General features: G+C 38.4%; 1 protein-coding gene across 3 annotated transcripts in view; it reads left to right on the forward strand.

Annotated features, from left to right (window-relative positions):
* Nucleotides 1-24,416, forward strand: part of ntm (neurotrimin) — a 657,985-nt gene extending 633,569 nt beyond the window's left edge. For 2 of the 3 annotated variants that reach the window (XM_074672947.1, XM_074672946.1), the window contains 5 exons: nt 14,209-14,337; nt 14,671-14,791; nt 15,410-15,561; nt 19,590-19,625; nt 23,626-24,415. In XM_074672947.1, coding sequence (XP_074529048.1) covers nt 14,209-14,337; nt 14,671-14,791; nt 15,410-15,561; nt 19,590-19,625; nt 23,626-23,726 — 539 coding nt within the window. In that variant the 3' untranslated portion in view covers nt 23,727-24,415. Of the gene's footprint in view, nt 1-14,208; nt 14,338-14,670; nt 14,792-15,409; nt 15,562-19,589; nt 19,626-23,625 lie in introns of all 3 variants that reach the window. The other variant, XM_074672948.1, reaches the window with a different exon arrangement.
* Nucleotides 24,417-24,637: the final 221 nt, after the last annotated feature.

Here is a 24,637-nt window from a genome sequence, read left to right on the forward strand (position 1 = left end):
ACTCTCAGTCCTCTGTGGAGTTAATATGGCCGACCTCAAATCTTAAATCTTTGTCTTCAGCAGGCAGGAGCCTTTAAAGAAAAACACTCAGATGCAGAGAAGGTAAAGCTGGGCAGAGCATGGAGAAAAGTAGATCCTACACTTACAGAAATATTTAACCCAACGTTTCAGATTTATGTATTTTAATAACATGACATGTCCCCCCCCACCAAAAAAAAAAAAAAAAAAAAAAAAACACACACATATACACACACACACACACACACACACACACACACACACACACACACACACACACACACATGAATGAAACAAGTATACTTTGTAATCCAATATATATATATATATATATATATATATATATATATATATATATATATATATATATATATATATATATATATATATATATATATATATATATTGGATTACAAAGTATACTTGTTTCAAGGCACAATTATCAGGTTATCTATTCAAAATAAATAGTATACTTCTTTGAGATACATGTTAATGAAGCTTTTGTATTAAAGAGCCCAGTTTACAAACAAGTAACGGAAATTCCTGCAAACTGCACAGTTATAAACAGAGTTTTACACAGAGGTGGAAAAAGTACTAAAAATTTGTACTCAAGTACAAGTATTGTTACATGGCTTATATTATACTCACATACAAAAGTAAAAGTATTGGTGTTACAATGATACTTAATTAAAAGTACAATGTACTCTTCTCAAAATCTCAGAGTATTAGTTCCTTTTTAACAAGGGGTTGTGTTTTATTGCCTTTAGCAGACATTTGAATGTCTGCCAGTAGTAGACATTCAAATTGATTTGAGAAGATGTTACTGTCTGTGTGATGTCATGGTGCTGCTCAATCTGTGATGGATGTTTGCTCTGTAGAGATCAGTACCAGGGAAATGGTTTGAGCTATTGTAAACTCATTTTGATTTTACCCAGAAAATCTGTTTCTGTAAACATTCTAAATTCTGTAATCTGTATATTTGTAAATAAAAAAAAGGATTGTTTATGCATGAACACACACACGCAGCATTTCCACTTGAAAAAAATACTTTTGCCTGTGTTACAGAAAAGTCTGCAAACAGTCATAATTTGTGACCCCATCGCCGTTTCTGTGATACTCCAATGGCGTGGGTTTGAGAATTTGACAGTAAGGTACTAGAAGAAAACTTGCATTCACTTTGTAAACTATTAAAGACATAAACGTCTAAAGACTAATTGACTAATACAGAGAGTGAGTCATTGATTTCTATATGTAACTTATTCCAACACGCAGGCTTTATAACAGCTCATTCAACATCTCAGAAAATGGTGGAGAGCACTCAGGCTACATTGGCAGCGCGAGCTCCGCAGCCCTCTGCAGACATTTACATATCCAGTGTGAAAAGAAAGGGCACTTGGCATTTCTGAGTAGATCAATAATTTGTTTCACTGTTTTCACGAGGAGCCATTCTAATTAATAATGCAGAAGTCGATCATTTTCTTCTAAAGGCTGTGCTGAGTGAACAACAGGAGCTCAGCCATGAGATGGGTTTAATTAGAAATAATACAAAAAAAAAAAAAAAAAAAAAAAACTCAGATGGAAAAAAATTCAACTCAAGAGCTGATGATATTGATTCTGATGTCGATAGGAAATGACACCGCTGACCGTGGAAGTGCTCCATGAATTGAACGTGTTAATTTATTCCTCTGTTATATCACTCAGGAATGTCTGCGCCAAGAGTAAAACACAGATGATGATGCCTGATTAGTAAAGATTACTGCACCTGAGGAAGGTTTAAAGGAGATGGAGTGATTTTTACTCTTAATTAGGCAAAGAGTGAATGAGAGAAGAGAGGGAGGTCTGCGGGGTCAGAGGGGGGCGTGGGGCCCATCCAGACAGGTTTCTCTGGAGCTCACTCTCATTAAGTGGATCCTACTGCTGCTCTCACTGCTGCTTAAAGCCCCTGTCTCCTGTGGGAACACAGCTGTTTTCCTGTCAGACCTTCTAAAGGTTATGTCTTTTATAGAAATACACTGAGACTAAGGAGGAGGAGGAGGGAGCTGAATCCTTCAGCTCTGGAGTCCTTCTGCATTTCTGGACTTTGGAAATGTGCCAATGTGTTAAATTCAGCAAAATTATAAATAAATAGGATTTTGATACCTAAGGTTTTGATCTTGGGCTCGTGTGCCTCTGTTTGTGTTTTATTTCCAAACTCTCAGCATGTGCAGCTGGCGAGTGAATATTTTTACATCATTCTCATATTAATGTAAGATTTTATCCAGGTTTAAATCACATGGAAAACAAAAATGAAGTTACCGGAGTTTTGATATTCAAAGTATTTTTAAATTCAAACCTAATAAGCTTAGAGTGATAAGCACAGGTACCAAAGGATTAAGCTCTCATCTATTTGTCTCCATGTGATTTTTGCTTTTCTGAGCTTCTCTTTGTTTTTAATCAAACAGCAGGAAAGACAAACTCTGAAAGAGTTCAGGCTGATACGAGTGCAAAAATGAAAAGTCCAAGAGGGGTGAAAAACTTAACACTTCTGCTGGACTCTTTGTCGTAAATATATTTCTAATATCTGTTATCTTAGTGTACAGTAAAACGTGTTTATGACCTGAGTTTGTGAGAGTGTCAATAAGCATCCACACATTTTAGATGCAGCAGCTGTAAAAGTTTCAGAATATGTGCATCTGTGAGCATGTGAGTGTGTTCTCTTAAGTATAACTGAATACATCTAGTGGGTGGATATGTTCATTACTGATACAGCGCTCTGCATGCGTACTCGCCCCTCTTGAACTTTTCCATATGTTTTGGTAAAACTGTAAATAAAATTTGAATTTTGAGAAATCTTCTGCTCCTCAGGGTCTCTGTGTCTTTAAGGCAATGTTCTGTTTTGGTAAACTAATTGATTCTTTCTGCCTTCTTTAACAAATGTAGCTGGGTGTTATTATTACAGTGAAAGTGTATCAAGTCCTCTCATAAAGCAAACATGGCAGGGGGAGGTGGTCCAAGCTCTGAACCTTGCGGGGCTCCATAACTTAACATACTCGGCTGAGGTTTTTACAGGTGGACAGGTAAACTCTCTGTAGTTATGAAACTGTTCCTTTCCCTTTTTAAATATCAGCATTAATTCATTCCTTCATTCATTCTCCATACCACTTTTCCTGTGCAGAGTCCTGGGTATCCGGAGCCTATCCCAGCTGTCTTAGGGTAAGAGGCGGGAACTCCCTGGACTTGTTGCCAGTCAATCCCGGGGCTGACACATAGGGCTCCAGTTTCGTAGACCAGGCGCAGGCGCACCTGCCCAGCGCCGGCCTTCGCCGTGCGGACAGGGCTTGACCAGAGCACTTTGCAAGTTTTCTGCAGTGCCAACAGAGGCGCAGTCAAGGCGCAGAGGAGCGCAGAGGAGCGCAGAGCTGCGCAGAGCTGCGCAGAGCTGCGCCTTGAGCTGCGCGTCCAAGCCTCCCTCTGCTCAAGTGGCAGAGAGGGAGGAGAAAAGCCGTGAGTGGGTTTAACACAGCCGAGCGCTGTTTTCACCAATCAAATGAGCGCTTCTCCTCACCTTTAAATGCCCTGTGGCCAGGCGCAGCATCTGATTGGTCTGAGTGATCCTCAGCACCGCACCGTGCTGGCGGAGACAGTCAGAGCCACTGTCCCTGCAGCAGGAGAATGGACAGCGGAGCACATCGGAGGACACGAAGCACGTCACTGTGTGGGCCAGCTCCCGGGACAGATTTAACCTGTTCCTTTGTCATTAATAGGAGTAAAAAATTAAGAGGCAGTTACACAGCTGGCTTATCCATTCAGAATACTTTTGATCCACCTGCACTCCTGGTTTGTCATCGTCAAATAGCAGAACTTTTGGTGATATACTGTATACTCTCCTGGTGTCTCCACCTCATCCTCCTTACAATAATGTACTCCGTCTTTTTAGATCATGTTAAAAATAAAGACTAAAACAGAGAAATATGGGAAATCACGGGTAAATCCTGAGTGACATACATTTATTTTGTCTCTTTTTTCTTCATCTTTTCTCTCCCTCTTTTCTTTGAATTAAATAAAATGGGAGAAGACAGATACATACTCTGTATCAGATGTTAAGGCTGTTTATTGTTTAGTGGTAAGATGTGCATCAAACTTCCAGCTGCCGTCAGGTTAACTTTCCATTATGACAAACGGCTTTAATCTGACATCAGATGTGACGGGACAGTTAATATAGATAACGATTACTGTGATTGTTTATTGCATTAAAATGTGCCTGACACTCTGGAAACCTGCCTCTGAGGCTTTGTTGACATGTGCGCACATGTGCGCCTGTCACCAAATTACAGCTGCATGGGGTGCGCTCCGCCTTGCACCGAGGATAGACCAGGTTGGAGCTGGCGAGCTTTCAGCGCACTTTTTTGGCACGAAATTGTCACTGCGCCAACATGAATCTGCTGACACCTCCCCCTGGTGCGCCAGATTTTGCAGGTTTTTGCATCTTGACTACTACAGACTCGATTTCAGCCAAAATAGTAGGTAATGCTAGGAAAACAGTCAACCTTTTACACACACTCACACCTACCAAATATTTAGAGTGACTTATCAACTGATGAGCATTTTTTTGGTCTGTGACAGAGTACCCAGAGAGAACCCATAACTGCACAGGGGGAACATGCAAACTCCACACAAAAAAAAAGACCACAGGGTCAACTGGGAATTGAAATGGTGACCTACGTGCTGTGAGGCTGCAGTGCTAATCCCTTGTGCCATGGTGTAGCCATTTAAATATAATTGTTACAATCATTATTTATCTATTTATCTGAGCTATAATGCCACAGGATATTTCTCTAGCCAAAAAGTATAGGGGATCAGTGGGTGGTGCATTTCATCAGGGGTGGGAATCCCTTTTTAAAGAAACTGCTCAGGACTCAGCTCCATAAATTAGTACACTGAATTCTATGTTTTAACCTCTTTGAAATCTTTGTAAATTAAAAATAATTACATGTACATTGATTATTCAAGTAGTGTTTTCTGTTGTTAAACATATATTTTGATTTTGTTCATTGAATAAAACTATTTGTTTGCTCAGTTGTTTGTTGCCCAGGGTAACATTATGCTGTTAGACCATTATCCATGGGGCAGTCATGCTAAAACAGTGGTACACAACCATTGTCCCGAGCAAAGCCACAAGCAGGTTGCAAATTACTTTGCTGTGAAATAACACGAATTACTGTCAGCAAAGGGCAGTATTTACTGTAATTTCACATTCATATACTTTCACATACTGTAGCACAATATACAGTATCATACTGTAAAAATTGCAATGTACACACTGTAACGTAACAGGAAATTACTGGTCATCTCTGCTGGTATTTTACTGTTATTTTATAGTGATCTTTTGTTTTTGTTTTGTTTTTGTTTTTTTCAATGCATCTTCATTGCACATATTTGCATTGAGGTAGTTTCTGGTGTGTCAGGGATAGGGAGATTGTTCTTTTTTTTTTCTTTCTCCCTTTGTTGTAGTTGTTGTTTATGCATCAATAACAACCCAAAGAGTGGGGTGTACATCTTTTTTTTTTTACAAAAAATGAAAATTCATGCCACTGTTTAAAGTGGGTAACCAAGTAATAATAAAGAACATTCTATTCTATTCTAATCTATTCTATACCGGGTGATCAATGCTAAAGGGGCGAGGGGGTTAACCAAAAGTTTTATCGTTTTTTAAAGCTCTCCTATTTGCAAATGAAACAGCGAGGGACTAAAAAGTCTGTTTGATCCACAGGTTAGAAAGCTTCTTCAATATTTAATGTGGGTTATAATGCATTGCACTGCATTTCATTTGAATACATTATGTTTTCATTCTTTTGTAAAGCCTTCTGAAGTGCAACAAACAGCCAGAGAAATAAGTTGTGTCAGAGGATTGCTGGGCAACTATGAAATACAGTAGCTGTTGAAATATACGTGTCTTTGTTTTTTGCACATCATGTCACTACTCTTCCACTGTGTCTAAGCTTTTCGTAGAACACCAAGCTGATTGAGCGTCTTTATGTAAAACAATCCAGCAGCTCCATTCCAGGACGACCTTTATTCTGCGCTTATGTCAGCACATCCCATGATCAAACTGTGCACAGTGCCTGGTGGTCTCTGTTTATTTATCAGTTCAGAATCAATACCTGAGAAAGCACATCCACATTCATACTGGAGCTCTTTCTTTGCAGGTAACAAAAAGCTGTTATCAACTGATATCTGCAGCCATGTAGTTCAGTGAGGGATGAAAACGTCAACAGCCAGCGTTAGCTAGAAAAGCTTTCTTTTTGATTTTACTCATGAGAGATGAAAGGGAAGAGGCGATGTTAGGCGGGTGCTTTTCACTCAGATTGTTCACCTGTAAAGTGCTGAATGCACCCTGAATATTTCCTTATCAGTTTCATCATGAGAGCCTGCTAAGAATGGGTTGGTGATAAAAAATAAAACAAAATCATGTGTGAATCTGACTCAGATGCTGGGCAGCAGAGCCATGGATGTTCCAGCTCTCACTGTAGTCCCAACTGTGTCCCAGTCTCTTCTTGCTGCAGAGCGACTGTCCTGCAGCCTGAGGACATCCACAGTGAGTCCTCTTCTGCAAACACTCTAGGGTGTTGAAAAACAGAAAAATAAATAAAAAATGAGGGGCCTGTGTGTGTGTGTGTGTGTGTGTGTGTGTGTGTGTGTGTGTGTGTGTGTGTGTGTGTGTGTGTGTGTGTGTGTGTGTGTGTGTGTGTGTGGACAGAGACTGATGATTCCTGGCTGAAGTCGGGCCCCTCACCCCCCCATCCCAGCCCCTCTTTGATAGATAGATGGCTGTAGGGGCTTGTGGTGGATCAAAAGAGATCCTCGGTATCTCCCACAGACCACACAACCTGACTGCAAAGTTTGTCAGCCCAGGCAGCCAGCTGACGCACTGGTGCATTAAGGCTGGCCAAATGAACATGTACACGCTTGAATTTGGTCCAGGAGCTATAAAAAGTTTCTCCAGATTTGCACAGGCTGGGGCTTGGAGAGCTTATTCAGAGTGGGAGATGATTGAGTTGGTGCTTCTGACCTCAAACACAGTCAGGAAATCGAAATAAATCTATATCTGTTACAAATACCTGGGTATATTGATTGATGATGTGTTTTAAACCACAAGTACTGTGTCTTTTGAAAGAAAGAAAGAACTGGGTTTTTATTTCAGAAACAAGTGGTGTTTTTCTTTTAATCTGAAAAAGCGTCTTATTGCTGCAGCCGTTTTATCGATTTTAGATTATGGAGATCTTTTGTGAATGCGTGCCTCTGCATGTCTCCATATGGTGGATACTGCCTAACATTTCTTGAGGTTTATAACAAACTCTAAACCTCAGGCTCATAATTGGGTCACACGCTCAGATTGCCTGCTTTGGCAAGTCAGGGGGCTTGGTTGATATTGAAAATTCAAAAACTTGCATAAACTTAACAGATTTGTTAGAATTTCAAAAATTTGGAAAAATGTTAAAAAATTGCAACTTTCTTTTTTTTAAAGGGAAATTTTAATATATTCAAACATTTATATTAAAAAAAAATAAATAAAGAAAAAAATAGAAAAAAATAAATTTTTAAAATTTTTCAAACATTTAAAGTAATACTTGATTTTGATAACATATATTTATAATATCGCATGACTTTGTTTGTTTTTGTTCTGTTTTCTTATGTCTCCCCACACATCAAGCATGTATATTAAGCTGACACGTGGTCAGTTGAATGAATCCATCCACACAGAATTAAAATCTGTACTTTCTTCCAGATTAGTCTTTTTGTAGATGTAGTTATCTTCCCAGGGCTGTAAAACTTGAGGTTAGCCACAGGTGCATGGGAAGTTGGTGGGCTGTTGATGTTGTAGGAGGTGAAGTAGAGCGGTGGCAGGCTTTATTGACAGATGGGATGAAGATTTAGTTCAACTAAATGTTAACACAGGATTTGGTTTTGTGTCAGCATCTTTGTTCATTCATACCCTCTGTGGGAAAAATATATAAATAAATAACTATATATATATATATATATATATATATATATATATATATATATATATATATATATATATATATATATATATATATATATATATATATATATACATATATTAACATAAGGGATAACATATGAGTAATGTCTGGATTTAAACTGAATCATATAGGAAATATCATAATAGACAATATGTAGGAACGTTTTTTCTACCACCAATAAAGGCCATAAAACGCTTCTGCACCCTGTTCATAAAAGTGGGATTGGAGAGATTTCACTCTGAATTACCCAACCTCTTTTTAAAATGTCACGACAAGAAGCAAAAACATCAACAAAGGCAGAGGAGGAACATTTCTAAATGAAGGGTTGTCACGTCTGATGGTCGACCCATGATAACTGTTCTTATTGTTTTTTTGTTTGTTTTTTTGCTAAATGCATTAACAGCAAACATTAGTTCATTTTTTGATAGTGTGAGAAAAGTGTGCGTCCTTTTTTATTAATTGCACCATGGATGCTTTAAACAGGAAGCTGGGTCGCTTCATCTTCTGTTCATGAGGAAACACAAGGACCTGCGGCCTAAGAGATCAGCAGCCACCATGCTTCTTCTTTTTCTTCATATGCTAAGAATATTTCACTTTACTGACGGGTCCAATCTAGCTTAGTGTCACTGCAGATTCTCTGTTAGACAGGAAGCAGAGCTGCAGCAGAAACCCTGAGCTACTGTAAAGTTATTTTTTCTGATCTTTTTATTTTTAAATGTTTGTATAGAGGAAAGATGTTGCATCAAAGATGGCCTGGCACATTATGAAATTTCACATGCCAGAGGCTGATAATCAGAGCAAAAATAACTCTATATTTACTTTGAAATCCTAAAGCAACAGAGACACATAATAAGACTCAAGCTGCGGTTCACAGCAGCCGCTTCCCGTCCTTCATTGTCTTCTCAGACGTCGCTTTAAATAAGCTTTCTCTTCTCGTTGTTTGTCTGAGTAACAAAAGCTTTGTCGCCTCTTTGACACACTTCACTTTGACTACCTTTCCCCCAGGACAACACTGACAACAGCGCTTCTACTCCCACTCCCTCTTTGAATGTGTATGCTTTCCTTCCTGTTAACAACTCCTATCTGCCGTTCTGATTCTGTTTCCTCCTCTCCCGCTGCTCCGAGTCATCAATTTAAACCCCGCTCCAATGTATCACCTTGCACTTTGTCCTTAAATGCCTATATCCCTTAAGCATCTGCTCCCTTCCTCTTTTGTTTTTTTCCCTTTTCACTCCAAAGTTAGGTTTCCGCTTGCCTCACGCACACACACAAACATACACACACACACACACACACACGCACACACACATTTTCTTTTTTTTTTTTCCATTTTCGCCCCCATTTCTTCCTCTGCCCTTGAGCTTGAGGATGGCATTTCAGGTTCACAGAGAAGGTACATTATCTCCTGCCGGCCTCTCCGGAGACTTCCTCGTGTCTTTGCTTTCTCCTCCCAGCCACCTTCTCATGTCTGGTCTTGGTGAGGTCCTGCAGAACACACAACTGTCTGCTAAAGACTTGTCCACAGACTGGCAGTATCAACTCTTTAACGGATTAAAAGCTCCCTACTGGAGGTCCAGGAGGTGTGCTGTCAGAGCTAGAATATCAGTCCACATGTCTTTGTGAGGATCCAGGCCCTTGCTGTTGTTTCTCTATAAAACAGAAAGATGATATAATGAGGGCTTCTGTGTGTGTGTGTGTGTGTGTGTGTGTGTGTGTGTGTGTGTGTGTGTGTGTGTGTGTGTGTGTGTGTGTGTGTGCGTGTGTGTGTTGGGCGTTCAGAGGATTTCCGTGAACCTTTTGTTTCTGCTGAGACAACATTTGTTCTCCTCCTAGTCCACATAAAGAGAAACATCAATCTCTGGTGCAGGCTGCAAGTTCTTCACAGTGGTTTCACTCACAGCCGGGCGACTGGCGCTCGAACTGACAGCAGCTCATGAACAGGCTCAGTGTGGGAACCGGGAGGGGAAGAGCCCACCAGTGAATGATTTACCCATGCTGCAGGAGAACTCAGAGGGAGGAAACTTCTGAATCTTAGCCTTTTTGATGAGGGTTGGTTTCCAGATGAGGCAGGGAGTCTGTGTGAAAGGATGATTTAAGGCCTGTCATACACTCCAAATAGTTTCCGTAAATTCAGATCCAACTTATTAACACAAACGTGCAACTTAGGATAACACAAAATAAGGAAGTACGAAGAATTTCACAATATGTTAAAATCTCTGTCGTTGAAGTTTGAGCCAAACAAAGAGAGGTAAAGTGTAAATAACCCTCAGTCATCAGACTTACGGCCTTTATGCTGCTGCTCCTCAGGTTTTCCTCCAGTGTTTCCAGAAAAGTGATAAAAGTGCAGTAAAATCTAATTAGAGGAGGAACTCTGTGTTCGTGTGCGGCACTGTGCCTTCATTAAAATAACCTGCAGGAAACCTTGCAAGTTGAAAAACAACAACAACTGAGAACAATTGCAGCAACTTTAAAAAAGAACATACTACACAACACAAGCCTGGATGTAGGAAGACATGAGGACGTTAAAGCTTTATTGAAACTTTTTTTTTTTTTTTTTTTTGCCTTCAGAGGTGGGTGTAAGACGTGGCCTGTTGGTGTAAATAATGTTTCTCATAAAAATCTGATATTGCACAAAAAAAAAAAAAAAAACCTGTGAGTAATTTTATCAGTCTACTACATAGTAAAGAATAAAACTGAACATGATTTTAAACCAACTGACCTGAAAAAAAAAAAAAAAAAAAAAAAAAAAACAAACAAAAAAAAAAAACATTGATGTCTATGACATGCTGGCTAACTCAGCACAAAAAAAAATTATACTATTATGTGCCGAAATTGAATATTTTAATATACTTTGAGATGGTATATAATAACAAATAACTTATCTCATATAGACACTGATAACTTCAGAGGTAAAATATTTTAAACTCATCATGTTTTTGTGGTTTCACTCTTTGGCATTTTAATGGAACTGATTCTTTAATTTATCAAAATAATAGAAATGCCATATAAAATACTGACACCAATAGAAATGCAAATTACACATTTAAACAAACGTCTAACATGTTGATTTAACCTGTTGCAGATGTTTTATAAAAATTCCTTCATTTGTCACTGTTCCAGGTGCAAAATTGAAAGACAGCTTTGTGCCATGTCCATCTCACTCCACACCCACAGAATGAGCCTTCTCCTCTTTGTCCTCAGGGGTAGAATGAGTCAGAAGGTCTCAAACCCAGCTCTTAGTCGATATTTAGCACTGATTATTGAATTTTGCTGAAGGTTGAGCATTATTATTGATGTTGATTTTTTATTGTGGTTAGCTGTTATTTATATCAGCAAAACTCGTATTTATTCTGAACAGTTTGAATAACAAACCATTTAGTTTTAGTCATCTGAAACCTTTTTGTCTTTGTCTAGTTTTAGTGGACTAAATATCAGCAGATATTAATCAAATCTAATGTAACAAAACGACCTGCAAACTGAGTGACGTTCTGCAAACTTGTCTTAGTTCTTCTTCTGTGTAGCTGCTGCTTCTGGTGAGGGGCAACACACATATACCTCTTAAGTTTTGTGGCGTCCCATCATACTATTATCTAAATTATTCAGTGTGTTGTAAAGATACACAATTCATAAACTTGGACAGTCAGTGTTATATTTTCTCTTACATCTTGCCTTACTTGTTTTATCCTCTCCACCTGGAGTTTCTTTTTCATCACCCAAGCTCATCTTGATGAAAGGTCTAAGTTTGTAAGGTGGTGGCTTCAGACGCTTTTCTTCTGTTATTTCTCACCTTTTCAGCTCCACTCTTGCTCTTCTTACTGTCCATATTCTTGTGTTTGTACCATTGACTGTGTAATAATGAAAGTTTGTACTTGATCTCATGACCCTTTGACGAGCATATATATATATATATATATATATATATATATATATATATATATATATTTGCAGCACCTGAGGCCAAATAACATGAACCCTTCCATCATCTATTTTTTTTTGTCTCTTTCTCTCTCATACACACACACACACACACACACACACACACACACACACACACACACACACACACACACACACACACACACACACACACATATTTATATATATTTATTGTTTGTTTTTTGTTTTCGATGACAAAGGTGTCCTTTTGTCATTGTTATTTAGCAAAAATAAAAAATATATACCGTATGGTGATTTAAAGTGTATTATGGTTCAGAATTAAAAACTTGAATGGTCAGACATTAGTTGTGTCCCAGTCTGCAACATCAGCTGCTGTGTGAACTGAACCATGATAAGCCTGGTGTGTGACGTGAGGCCTCGTCGTGATTACCTCTCCTCTGAGGATTAGCGTTGTGCTTTAACAAACACAGTCTCTATTGGACAGACATAGTGTTTTCTGCTGAGACAAAGCCAAGCAGAAAGGAAGCAGACTGGAACAGGAACACCTCCACTAAAGTCCTCCTGATACTCCTCGTCAGGTGAGCGGTGTGTCAGCCCAGACTGCTCTCCATAACAACCTTCCCAGGTGCAACTCTGTAATGTGCCTGAACCCAGCAAAGTGAATCCGAGTGCAATTTATTCCTGTCACCTACCAACATCCTGAAAGGAGGCTTGAAGTCAATTACATCCTTTGTTCTTTTTGTTGAGTGCTGTATTAAGTGTCTTTGTCAAGCGTGTCAAATTGATACAAGAAAAAGTAGCAGGGCTGGCATTTCCCTGTTCATATTCTGAAAGAGTAAAAAAAAGAGCAGAATGGGAACAATCTGACGGAGAAGGTGTGGGCTGAACAAAGCACTAATCACACAGAGCTGAGACGTCCTCACTGAAATGTCAGAGAGACCAAGAACAGGTCTGTGTAAGTGTTGGAAGAAACAACAAAGTACGTCAGGCATACCGACAGGATTGGGCACATGTCATGATATTTACTTGTGCAAGTTTTGATGCACATGTACCCTGAAGAGTTCTGCCGTCATACCAGACCAGCTCACTAAGAATTAACAAAAGCTGTCACCTCCACCAGCTGCTGCTGCTGGGGTTATTTTTACTTCTCTCTTTGCTCTGTTGATTCCTGAGCTGAGCTCCTGCCACAAATCTATCAGAAGGATTAGATTCAATTAGATCGATACAAAGCTTTGACTGTTTGTTCATATTGTTCTGAGCAGCCTGTGAGAGTGGAGAGGTTTTCCTGTTTGATGCACGTCTTAAAGAGGATCAGCAGTCTGATGAATCATTTCCTCCTAAAAACTCACTGAGGGTCCAATTTATGTTACCGCCTTCATTACTATCCTTTCACTGATGGAGGATTTTTATTTTTCAACTTCTGCTTGAGCTTGAAACAGCCTAACCTTTAGCTCCTGGACTTACTGTGGGGTGCCTTATTTATGACTGGATACTGGACTATTTTAACCAGTGCTGCACCATTAATCTACTTGCAATCCTCATTTGACAAAGTGCTTGTATGTATTTGCACCAATGGCTGCAATGTGTGCTAACAGGAGTTGTTCTCTTGAAGCACAAAAAAAAAAAATCTAAACTGAACTGAAACTGTGGGCCAAAAACCAAGGTATGGACTGTACCGTGGGTTACCTGTACTGGTGCACCTCTATTTGTTGGTTTGAGGTTCAGCTCTGAAGCTAGGAAGTAAAATGAATAAACACAAACACAAAAATGTAACTTTAACCAGCTGTACTGGAAAAAAAAAAGAAAAGATAACTAAATAACAGAGACTGGAGGAGCAGTTGTAACTGGATGGTTCAGTGTAACAACCATCTCTTCACCTGGCTCACTTCCTCATAGCACTTCATGTTAGCATAGCATGTAAATGTTAGCAAAGGTTTGGTGATGTTTTGGTTGTGTGATCTGTTACTGACAAGAGGGAAATCTTCCAAGCTTAGACTCTGGTGCACAAACACGGCAGGAGTCCATTTGTTCCAACTCACATGATGTGAGCTCTCACCAAGTAAAAAATACTAACTGATAGAGTGAACCAAATGTAGCTTTATAACTATTGCAATTATTAACATCCCTACCTTCCCTCTGTGCACGGCTCTGTTCGCAGAGAGTGTGCTGGGACAATGTGGAGGCGACTCTGGGGTAACAGCTACAAACTTGTGGCATGAACTGAATAACTGTCACCACTCACTCCCTCTTTGTATGTGACCTCACACAGGGGACCTGGCCTCCGATGATGAGTACCTGGAAATCCCATCTATACCCAGACAGAGAGCAGGGACATACGAGTGCAAAGCTACCAACGACATCGCCACAGACGCCCTGACTGTGGACATCACCGTCAACTGTGAGTCCACAGCTGCAGCTGAAGATGGAAACTTTCCTTTACCACAAACACAATTTTGTCCAAGTATTTCATCGACTAGTAATAAAGTGAATTAACTGATCAGTTACAAGTTGAGCTACACAGATTGTAGGAGTATCACTGTGATAAATCTCATCCTCTGACAGCCTGCAATTTTTCAAGGATAACAGAAGTTGTACATAATCTGAATTCTGTTGCTGGCACGGATCACAGCTATGAATCCAAACCCTCAGCTGAGGAGTAAAAACCGTGACCTCTCTCGTGATCTCCTTGACTTGCCTTGGAGAGCTCTCATGTGTTGCTGCCTGCTTGTAGATGCTCCAACGGTGTCAGAGGGCAGAGAAGTCGGAGCGACTCTGGGCCAGAGAGGAGTGCTGGAGTGTGAGGCCGACGCTGTGCCCGAGGCGGACTTTGAGTGGTATAAAGACGACAGAAGGTGGGGAGTTTTTCAGCACATGCAAAATATGTGTTTGCTTCCTTTTTCCACACGTTATGATCTGCTTCAGTCAAACATTTCAAGATGCCTATGAGCCAGGGATGTGATTGTCTGAAGACAAAGGAGAAAACAGGGAGCAGAGCGCAGCCTGTAGCACATATCATTTTTGCTGCACAAACACAGGAGCAAACATTTATTTTTTTAATTGTCAACATTTCCTAACTTCTATTTAATCATTTTTTTCTAAGTTTGTCTTTTTAGATGTAACTTATTTTTTTGCATCCTACACCAATTTTCAATTAATTATAAAAAATTACAACAATTTACCGTTCTTTAATTTTTATTATTATTATTATTATTATTATTATTATTATTTTTAACTCCAAATCACTTTAGCAACAGTTTTATCGCTTATTTATACCTTGCCCATAGCTTTGAACACACAGTGTATATATGTAGAAGGAGTCTATAGGAGCTGAGATGGCTCACCACTGTCTTCTAGAACTGCAGATTGATTGTTTTTGATTTAAGTCAAAGGCTAAAAAACAAATCTGGTGTAATCTCAGTTCTAATTAAAAACACTTTTTTTCCTGTCAATGTTTTTCTTCTGCCTCCCAGGATCTTCAGTGGTATTGATGGTGTAGAAATCCTGAGCTCTGGATCTCTGTCGAAGCTCACCTTTTTTAATGTGACCGAAGGAGATTATGGCAACTACACTTGTATCGCAATTAACAGCATTGGGAGCTCAAATGCCAGCTTCCTTCTGTTTGGTGAGTGCAATGGTCCAACAGAGTCACATGATTATAGATGAGAAATAAATGCAGGAGGCCTTATTTTATCTATCTGGTGTAGAAACTAACACATGAAAGGATTCATGTGTGAACTATGAAACGTGATCTGGTGCTGGAGGCTGAAACCCCAGTTCAGCTGACCTAATCTACAGAATTTACCAAATGGAGAGATATGGTAAAAGAGGAGCTTCTCTGGGCTTGAGGTCAGCATTGTGGTGGCAGAGAGAAATAAAGCTGTGATGTTAAGCAGGAGTTTGAAACCCTCTAATGTATTCATCCTTCTCCAAAACCTTAATGAATTGGTCTGCTTTAAATTACTTTTAAAAGGCCTCAGTATAACTCATTTCTTTTAACTTTTCGATTTTACAAGGTGGTTGAACCTTAAGATCGCAACCAAAAGAGACAGCTCTGAAAGAAGGAAGTGGAGCTCCTATGCCACAGCCACACCAAACACGAACTCGCAAATCTAAACACGCGACACGCCTTTAACGCGACGTGGGAACGCCCGAGTCTGGACACTGGACTATTTTGACAAGACGAGGGGTGAACGCGCGTTAGCGCAGTACTGCGCATGCGAGTAGAGAGAGGGCTCATTTTTAAAGACGGAAAGCCCAAAAGAGCAGCTGAAAAACACTGAGCTGTGGTTTCAAAAGCATGACAGGAGAGTGTGTCAAAGCTTTGGAGATCACAATCAAGGCCTGCTGCCTCTCCCTGGTAATCCACCTCCACCAGCCCTGCCTGGCTGTTCCCTGCAACCTCATCCTCGACCCCCCGACCCCCCGAAACCCCCGAACCCCCGACCCATGTTCCCGGAGGTCTCCCTGGGGATAATGAAGGGGTGGGGGAAAAAGAGAGGACCGCAGAGAACTTTCATCTTTTCCCTGGCTCTGCCCCTGCCCCGCTCCTTCCTCCTCTCTATCAGGCTCTTACAACTTTTATGACAAAACTCCACTGAGGAAAACACAGTCAGACTCAGTGATGACCCGTGCAGGCAAATCCAGCTGGAAACGAATATTTACAGAACTTACCTTCAAAACCTGTCTCCTCAGCAACTTCCACCCAAGCCTGCTCCTTTTTCTCCAGTCTCTGTAGAGTACACACATTGTATCGTATAACTCTGGATAATGGCACAGATTGTTTTCTCCTCCATCTTCCGACGGAGTTGGGGTCGGAGCAGGTGGCGGTTTCCCCCCACATCATAAAAAAAATGACGTTGTGGGGGAATGTCATCACTGATTGGCTGCCGCGGCACATGTGAATTTGCGTCAAAAGTTTAATATTTTCAACTCGAGCGTTTAGGTGTCTGACGCCCAAACCAGCAAACGCTCCAAACGCAAACGCACCATACACGCCGACGCTCCAAACGCGCAAACGCCCCAAATGTGCCAACGCCCCAAATGTGCCGACGCATTGACTTTGTATGTCATCTTGAGGCAAATTTGCGTTTGGTGTGGCCGTACCTTAACAGAGTCTGCGTCGGTTTCAGACATTAGTAGTGGCAAACAGCAGGAGTCACAGACCGACCTGTAGATAATGGTACATTTTCAATACCCGGGACTACAGACTTGTTATCCTAAACACTGATTTTAAACTACTCACTCTTTTTTTTTTTTTTTCACATGTAGCCTGGACTAGACATGCATCACTTGTTTAAACAGCAGCAGACTGGAGTGTTAGACTGATTATGTCTGACTCCAGCAGATTTGCCCTCATGTAAAGGGATGTTCTCTAAAGATTAAATGGTCAGATGTGTCACACACAGCTCAGATTTGTGAGATAAAATTAACCAATCATTTTCACATTGAGCCCTGTCATAAGTTTCCTATGGTAAACAACAGTTTTTTTTTTAAGTCCTTCTGCTTAAATTTGCAAGAACATCCTCTGCTGAGGTTTTACTGTGCACATGAGAGTGTAATATGCTCAAAAACACTTTGACTACACACATTAATTAAATCTGTTTAACAATTCACACTTGATAATACTGAGTGAATTTAAGACTATGAATTGTTACAATTTGTCCTATGAATGGAGTAAATGTTTTTAAAAATCACTCAAAAAAAGGGTCGATTTAATTAAAATGTTAGGTAGATGAAACTGAATATGAGATTATCATTTGGGTCTTCTTAAAATAAATGTTATCAGTAGTAACACAAATGTTTCAATAACTGTTTTATTTTGGACTTAAATAATTGTTTTAAGTCACAGGTGCTTAGTAATGTAATTCATTTCAGTTCATCATCAGGTATACATTCTATTTCCATACTTATTAATTGAATGTTTCTGTATTTACCAAAACTTAAAAATAACTGTTTTTTTTTTTTTTTACATTTTTAAGACAAAATCACCAAACACATTTTTGTAGTGATGGTGTTTTGTAACCATGAGTGAGGAGGGAACACAGTGGATCTGAGACCGTGCTGAACATAGTGGTGTTGAACAGAGGGTACAGGATTGTCTGTGCTCCACATGGCACAGATGATGTACCCAATACAAACTTTTTTTTTTAATATATTTTTGAATATTCAGTGTTCATAAATGAGATGTCTTGATTGACTGTGAATAGTTTTAAATTCAAGTGTAATTACATACGAGAACAGATCAACAGTCTGTGCCATGAGAGGCACAGACTGTTGATCAACTTAATGTACTCACTGTGTTTCCTTCAATCTCACAGCTACAAAACACAGTCACATCAAAAATGACTTTGCTATATCCATTGTCTTAAAATGTAAAGGACAGTTTTTTGAAGTTTGGCCACTGAGGATATTTGATTGAAAAGTGTGGAAGTTTAGGTAAGCTCATCTAAATTTTCACTTGGATTTATACAAGCTGACGATTTGAAATGAACAGAATTACTAAGCGCATGAAACTTAAACCATCGATGTTAGTCTGTCATAACCTGGCTCGAGGGCCATGACAAATTGTCAACAAAAACATTAGTTAACTGAGAAAACATGCAAGTTTATTTCCCAACATAAATCGAACAACAAATCATGATGAATTTGACGAACAAAAAAAACGACTAATGATGCTGGGTCCTGAGACCATGCCTCACTGGGGTTGGGCTTTTAACCATTTGATCATATCATCTCAGTTTTATATTTAATGGTACTCAGAGTAGTTGTTAAGATCTGCCTCAATTTTTGAACTACTGTATATTATTGTAACAGTGCAAATCTAAATGATTCACAGCTTTCAGATTAGCTCAAAATTATTTAGAGTACAATGTTTCACAGATTAATTTGAGTCAAGCATATGAATAGTTTTTAGTGTGTAGATGTCAGGTAAAATCTGAATGTTAACCTTTGAGCCACTGTGTGTCCGTCCGAAAACACACTGGGCTAAAATGATATAATAATTCTCCTCTACAGACGATGACGGCACACTAACTTTAAGGCTGTGTGCACATTTGATAAATGAGGGCCAGTCTGCAGTCATTTAAAATTGATAACTTGTGCTTTTTATCTGGTGTCCATACAGCAGACCTTGCTATATTTTTTCAGTGTGTGACCCGAGCTTGACCAAACCTGTGTTTTTAAATCTAATACATGGGCTGTTTTTACACTTAGAAATCCTCACAGTCCCATTTAGTTCATTATATTTTTATGTTCTTATACGCTGGGAGCACACTGACTGAAAGCTAATGCATCAGTCAGGGATATTGATGACTAAGAGGAGTTAGTCCAGCTCAAAGATTCAGTGATAACACTGGGTTCAGCATCCCTGTGCTGAACGTCACTCTGTCATTGTCTGAGTGAAAAAAAGAGCAAGGTGGGAACTTTGAACAGAGTCCAGTTAGATTTATAAGGAACTGAATTTGTTTTCATTGTTTTAGGGGAGTAAAAGGTAAATGTAGTGGTACCAAACTACTTACATCGGGCGCTTTCAGTCCTGCTGTTAAAAATGAACATCAAACTGTCTTAAAGTCAGCTTTTAACTATTGTTAATGATGTGATGCTTCTCTGTTTCCAATATGTCATTCTGCTCTATCTGTTCTCCTGGTTTAGTGGTAATTCAACCAACTAGCTCAACGCTAATGCAAGGTTAGTACTCTGTGACAGCATGCTCTGCAGCCGTCTTAGACTGGAAGTAATGACTGCATGCTGACACGTGATGAACAATGGCATTTTCACAAACTGAGAGGATGTACACACAGTGCTCAGAAACAAACCATGTCCCAGTGAATTGATTGCTAAAATCACTGTGTTCCCTTCATGCAATGACACGTTAAAGCTGTTTCATGACAAACGTCTCTGAAGACAAGAAATGGTTCAGTGATTGTCACGTAGCTCTTTGTGAAATGGTCATTGCAGCTTGTTTCACTAACTGTGTTTCATCTTTCTTCTCTGAAAACATAACTGCCTCTCCGTGTGACGTGGCTTCATTTTGATTTTTGCATGCTCCTTTTTCCACTGTGAGTATATGTCATCTTTCATTTCCTTTATATGTGCTTGTGTGGTTGTTTGTGCCTCTTGTTGTGCTGTAACTGTGTATCCTGAGAGGAAAAAAAAAAAAAAAAGAGTCAAAGCAGTCTGCAAAGAAAACGCTGGGACCTTAATGTAAGCCAAAATGTTTCTGCAGAGTAGACAAACAGAAACGCTGAAGTTCAGGGAGAAACACCTCGCTCCTTCTGGCATTTCATGTGTCCTTGTGAATGCCAGTTGCAATATAATTGTAAGCAAGCCCATTGCTGTAGTATAATTGTGTTAATGGCTTTGCTTTTGACTAGGAGTGAACTTATTATTCCAATTAACCATATGCAGGATTAGGGATAATCCACTGTGGCAGAGTAATTGGATAGATGCCCCAAAGGAAACAGTGGTGAACTGATGGAAATCCTGGGGAAATGAGTCGACATTGTGTAACAAGCTTCAAAGTAAAAAGTTTAATTGTGTCCTCGATCCTCATTCAGAGCGTTCATTTGGTTGGAACGAGCCTCGGCCCTGAGAAGAGCGGATGGAAATACTCTGCTGCTCTGATTCTGAATCAGAAAGTTTTAGCGGTTAATTCCTGACAGCCTCACAGATATCTGTGCACACTTTGACAAAGTGTCAAACAGCAGAGCTGAAGGATCATGAAACAGTTTCAATATTAGGAAAGACTCAGTAGTTTGTGTTATTTGGTTACTGTGGTCATTGGCTGGAATCAGGGTTCTATATATATATATATATATATATATATATATATATATATATATATATATATATATATATATATATATATATATATATACACTTGTGTGCGTGTGCTTGTGTGTGTGTGTGTGTGTGTGTGTGTGTGTGTGTGTAATTATATATTTATATAAAAACCCTAAGGTATGATGCTCATTAAGTCATGTTGGTTTTGGAGCATTTTGGGGGCTTTTATGGCTTAATCAGATTAAATTACAAAAGATTAAATTAGATAATAGTTTAATTAAATAAACAGTGTAATGACCAATCTGGTCAACAATCAGTTTTAAACCTGCATTTTAGCAGCAGATAGATTCATTTAGACATTAAAACACACAACAGGTGGATACTCAGCTCTCTGTCTGCTCATGACTTTAGTCACCTGGTTTTTTTGTTTTTGTTTTTGTTTTTGTTTTTTACATCATGGCAAAAAAATAAATAAATAAAAATAATTAAAATCAGCTCTAAGAAGATGATGCTTATCAATGATATTTAACTGTTGTTTTTATTATTGTTATTATTATTATTATTATTATTATTATTATTATTATTATTATTATTATTATTATTATTATTATTATTATTTATTATTATTATTATTATTATTATTCATTCTTAACTATTGTGCTGGAATTCCTCCATAATTAATGGTTGATAACTATTCTCTGAGGTGGACCACAGTCCTCTGGCTCATTGTGATGACTGCAGTGTTCAGCTGTTTAAAAGTTGTCTTCTCCTAAATGCAGTGGTCTTTTATAGAGGAACTGCATATCAGCCTCTCATAAGAAAACCTCCCATGAAATTACCCAAAAAACACAATTTAATTCATTTTTCCACTTTTTGCTTGTTTGATGTTAAATGCTCTGGGTGTGTAGTCTACTGGAGCAGACAAATTTGTAACTAAAAAAAAAAAAAAAAAAAAAAAAAATCCAGTATTAAAGCATGGTGGGACCAGTCCTGCATCCTTGACAAACTATATAGACTCACAGTAAAGTTCTTCTTGTTATTTTGAATACAGACCTGGATTAGGTCTTAACTTCACACCTGTGAGAGTTGTTAGTTTTCTTATTCAGACCCAAACTCCGAGCCTGTAAAGAGTTAAAATTTGTGGTACATATGTTGAAATACAATTGAATTTATTTCCACAGTTCAAATAGTTTAATGTTAAATGCTTAGGCGCATGTCGTCAAGTGGAGTGGACATGTCTGTAACTTTATAGAAAATAAATAAAGAATAAATAAATAAATACATTTAACAATAAGTTAAAAAAAGCTATTGCTATCATTTATTATTATTATTATTATTATTATTATTATTATTATTATTATTATTATTATTATTATTATTATTATTATTATTATTTTATATTATTACTACTGTTGTTCTTGTTATTTTTTGTGTTTATTTATTTATTTATTTATTCATTTATTAAATTTTTATTGTTTTTATTTAATCAATATTATTATTATTTAATCAATTTATGTACTAAGAAGAATAAAAACACTGAAAGAAAAAAAATCTTGTCACAGGCTGATGTGCAGTTCCACCAAAGATGGGACAGTGACAAATAAGGGTTGACATGTTGTCCAAATCAAACATCAGCTTTGAACTTGTTAAAGCAACATGTTAGAGGTTTGTTCGAATGTGTAGTTTGAATTTCTGTTAATGTCATCATATTTTACGTGACATTTCTACCATTTTAACCAATTAAAGAATAGCTCTCATTGAACTGTTAAATTTAAAAAACACAAAAGAAAAAAGAAAAAAAACATGACAAGTGTGAAATAATTCAGTTTCCTGACAGTTATGACATTATTAATATCAAATAGGTGATTCTTTATGAGATTTCAATTCAAAGTACATTCAAAACATTTCATTCCAAAACTTGGTAATATGGGTTTGTTGCATTGAGCAAGTCAGTATGCTATAGAAAACCATTTTAAATTTCTTTTTTACAGGGTAGTAAACTGGTCAAATCAGATTTATAGTCACTTTTTTGGGCAGTATAAGATTTTTATGAGAAAGGTTACACCAGTTTATCTTTATTGGTTTTACCCACTGGCTCTCTTTCACCCACCTATAGACCATTGCATTCAGGGGAAAATCACTTCTGTATAAATTTCCACTGCTTTAACCACTATACACCAGAGGGTCAAGTTCTGTAGATCAGACTCAACGTATTCAGCAATATGAAATTGTATGCCATAAACATGTGCAGATAACTCAGGTCTACAGCTGGCCATGCTTATTATTTATCTCACATATCGTGACGTGTAGATAAATCATTTCATTGCTCATCAAGGTAACATCAGACATTTGTGATCATGCACCAAGAATTAACAGAGGTCTAATATTATGGGATGCTTTCTATAATGTGCAACACTTAGAAGAACAGTCTGAGCCGTGACAGCATGTTCAGCAGCTGTCAGCTCTGAAGGTTCAGTGTGGAGTATTTAGCTGAGTAGACTTATCAGTAATGGAGTATAATATTCATCAGCATGTTCTTCTCCAGTGAATGGATGCCAACACTGTGCTGATGAAGAAACAGGGAATAGTGGATGCTGTTGTGTTTAAATGATCCCACCAGTCCATCCATGGGGAGGGGAGAGAAAAGAAACATTTCAATCTAGAATCTGATATTTAGATATCACTAAATGTTCTCAGTTTTACTGACTGTATCTGCTACACCATATTTCATTCAGAGTTTGAGAACAGGAACCCAAACTAAGTGTAACGGGCATGTTTTTAAAAATACTACAGTCCCCTGAAGACCACTGAAGTGTTGAAGGAAGAAAGGAGGCGCTTTTATCGGGTGTTGATCTGTGAAACTGACCCAGGTGTTTTTGTTTTGTGATCTGTTTTCCTGTGTCAGGACCGAGAGCAGTTCAGGATGGCAACGGAGGAGCAACGGGAATACACTCACACAGCTGGCTCCTCTTCATGATGCTTCTGCCGTTCCTGCTTCAATTTTAAAGAGAAGGAATTTAAAAAAACAAGTATTTTGTTTGTGCGTGTGAGTGTGTGCGTGACAGAGAGAGTGTGTGAGTGTGTGTGAATTTTTCCTTTCAACCTGAACCATATACTGATGCACAGAGTGCATTGAACACCTTGCTTACATAATTCTGTTGATCCACTAAATAAGAGAATAACAAACATGTTTGGATTTGTTTGGCAGTTTGAAGATGTAACAAATATTCACCTTTGAATTGTGTTGAATCCCTTTATAGCCCGACTGTCTCCAGCTTTGGTTTAAATGGATATCTCTTATTCAGATTTGTTTGTCTTTTTCTTCTCAACTCAAGTTAAAGAGAAATTGGAGCGAGAATAAGAAGGTGAATGTTAAATACCTCAAAGTTAACCTGGGACAGTTTAACCTGCAGCCTGCTTTTACCATATCTTAATGTGTAATAATGATCATTCAGTCGGGTTGTTGGAAGCAGAAGTATTTTTGATTTTGAAGTATCTTGGTTCTCAGCATTATAGTGATAAACTTACAGTTGTGTTATTCTAATTTCTGAATGATTTCTTATGTTTAGTTTTAAATATTTTTGTGAAAGCAAAATACGAAGTTGTAATTATTTAGGAAAATGACCTAGTTTGATGTCTTTGTTGTCTTTTTTCTTCACCAGTACAGTTGTTGACAGAAATGGTGTCATGGATAATTATGTTATGATAAAACAGTTTTACATGAAGGGGTTTTATTTCACTTTTTGTAGCTGACGTCTGATTTGAGTGATGCAAACTAACTGCTGCTGCTGTTGGTACTTGCTCCTACACCGTGTCATTCCTACCCGGCACGGCTTTTGGAGGAAATGTTGCTGTTCATTTTCCAAAACCAGCTCCAAAAGGCGAAAGATCGCTGGTAAATTCATGATAGGGTTTTA

The sequence above is a fragment of the Halichoeres trimaculatus genome, unplaced genomic scaffold (assembly GCF_033239565.1).
Source record: "Halichoeres trimaculatus isolate MK-OKI-2021-1 unplaced genomic scaffold, fHalTri1.1 fHalTri1_scaffold_6, whole genome shotgun sequence".
NCBI lineage: Eukaryota > Metazoa > Chordata > Actinopteri > Labriformes > Labridae > Halichoeres > Halichoeres trimaculatus.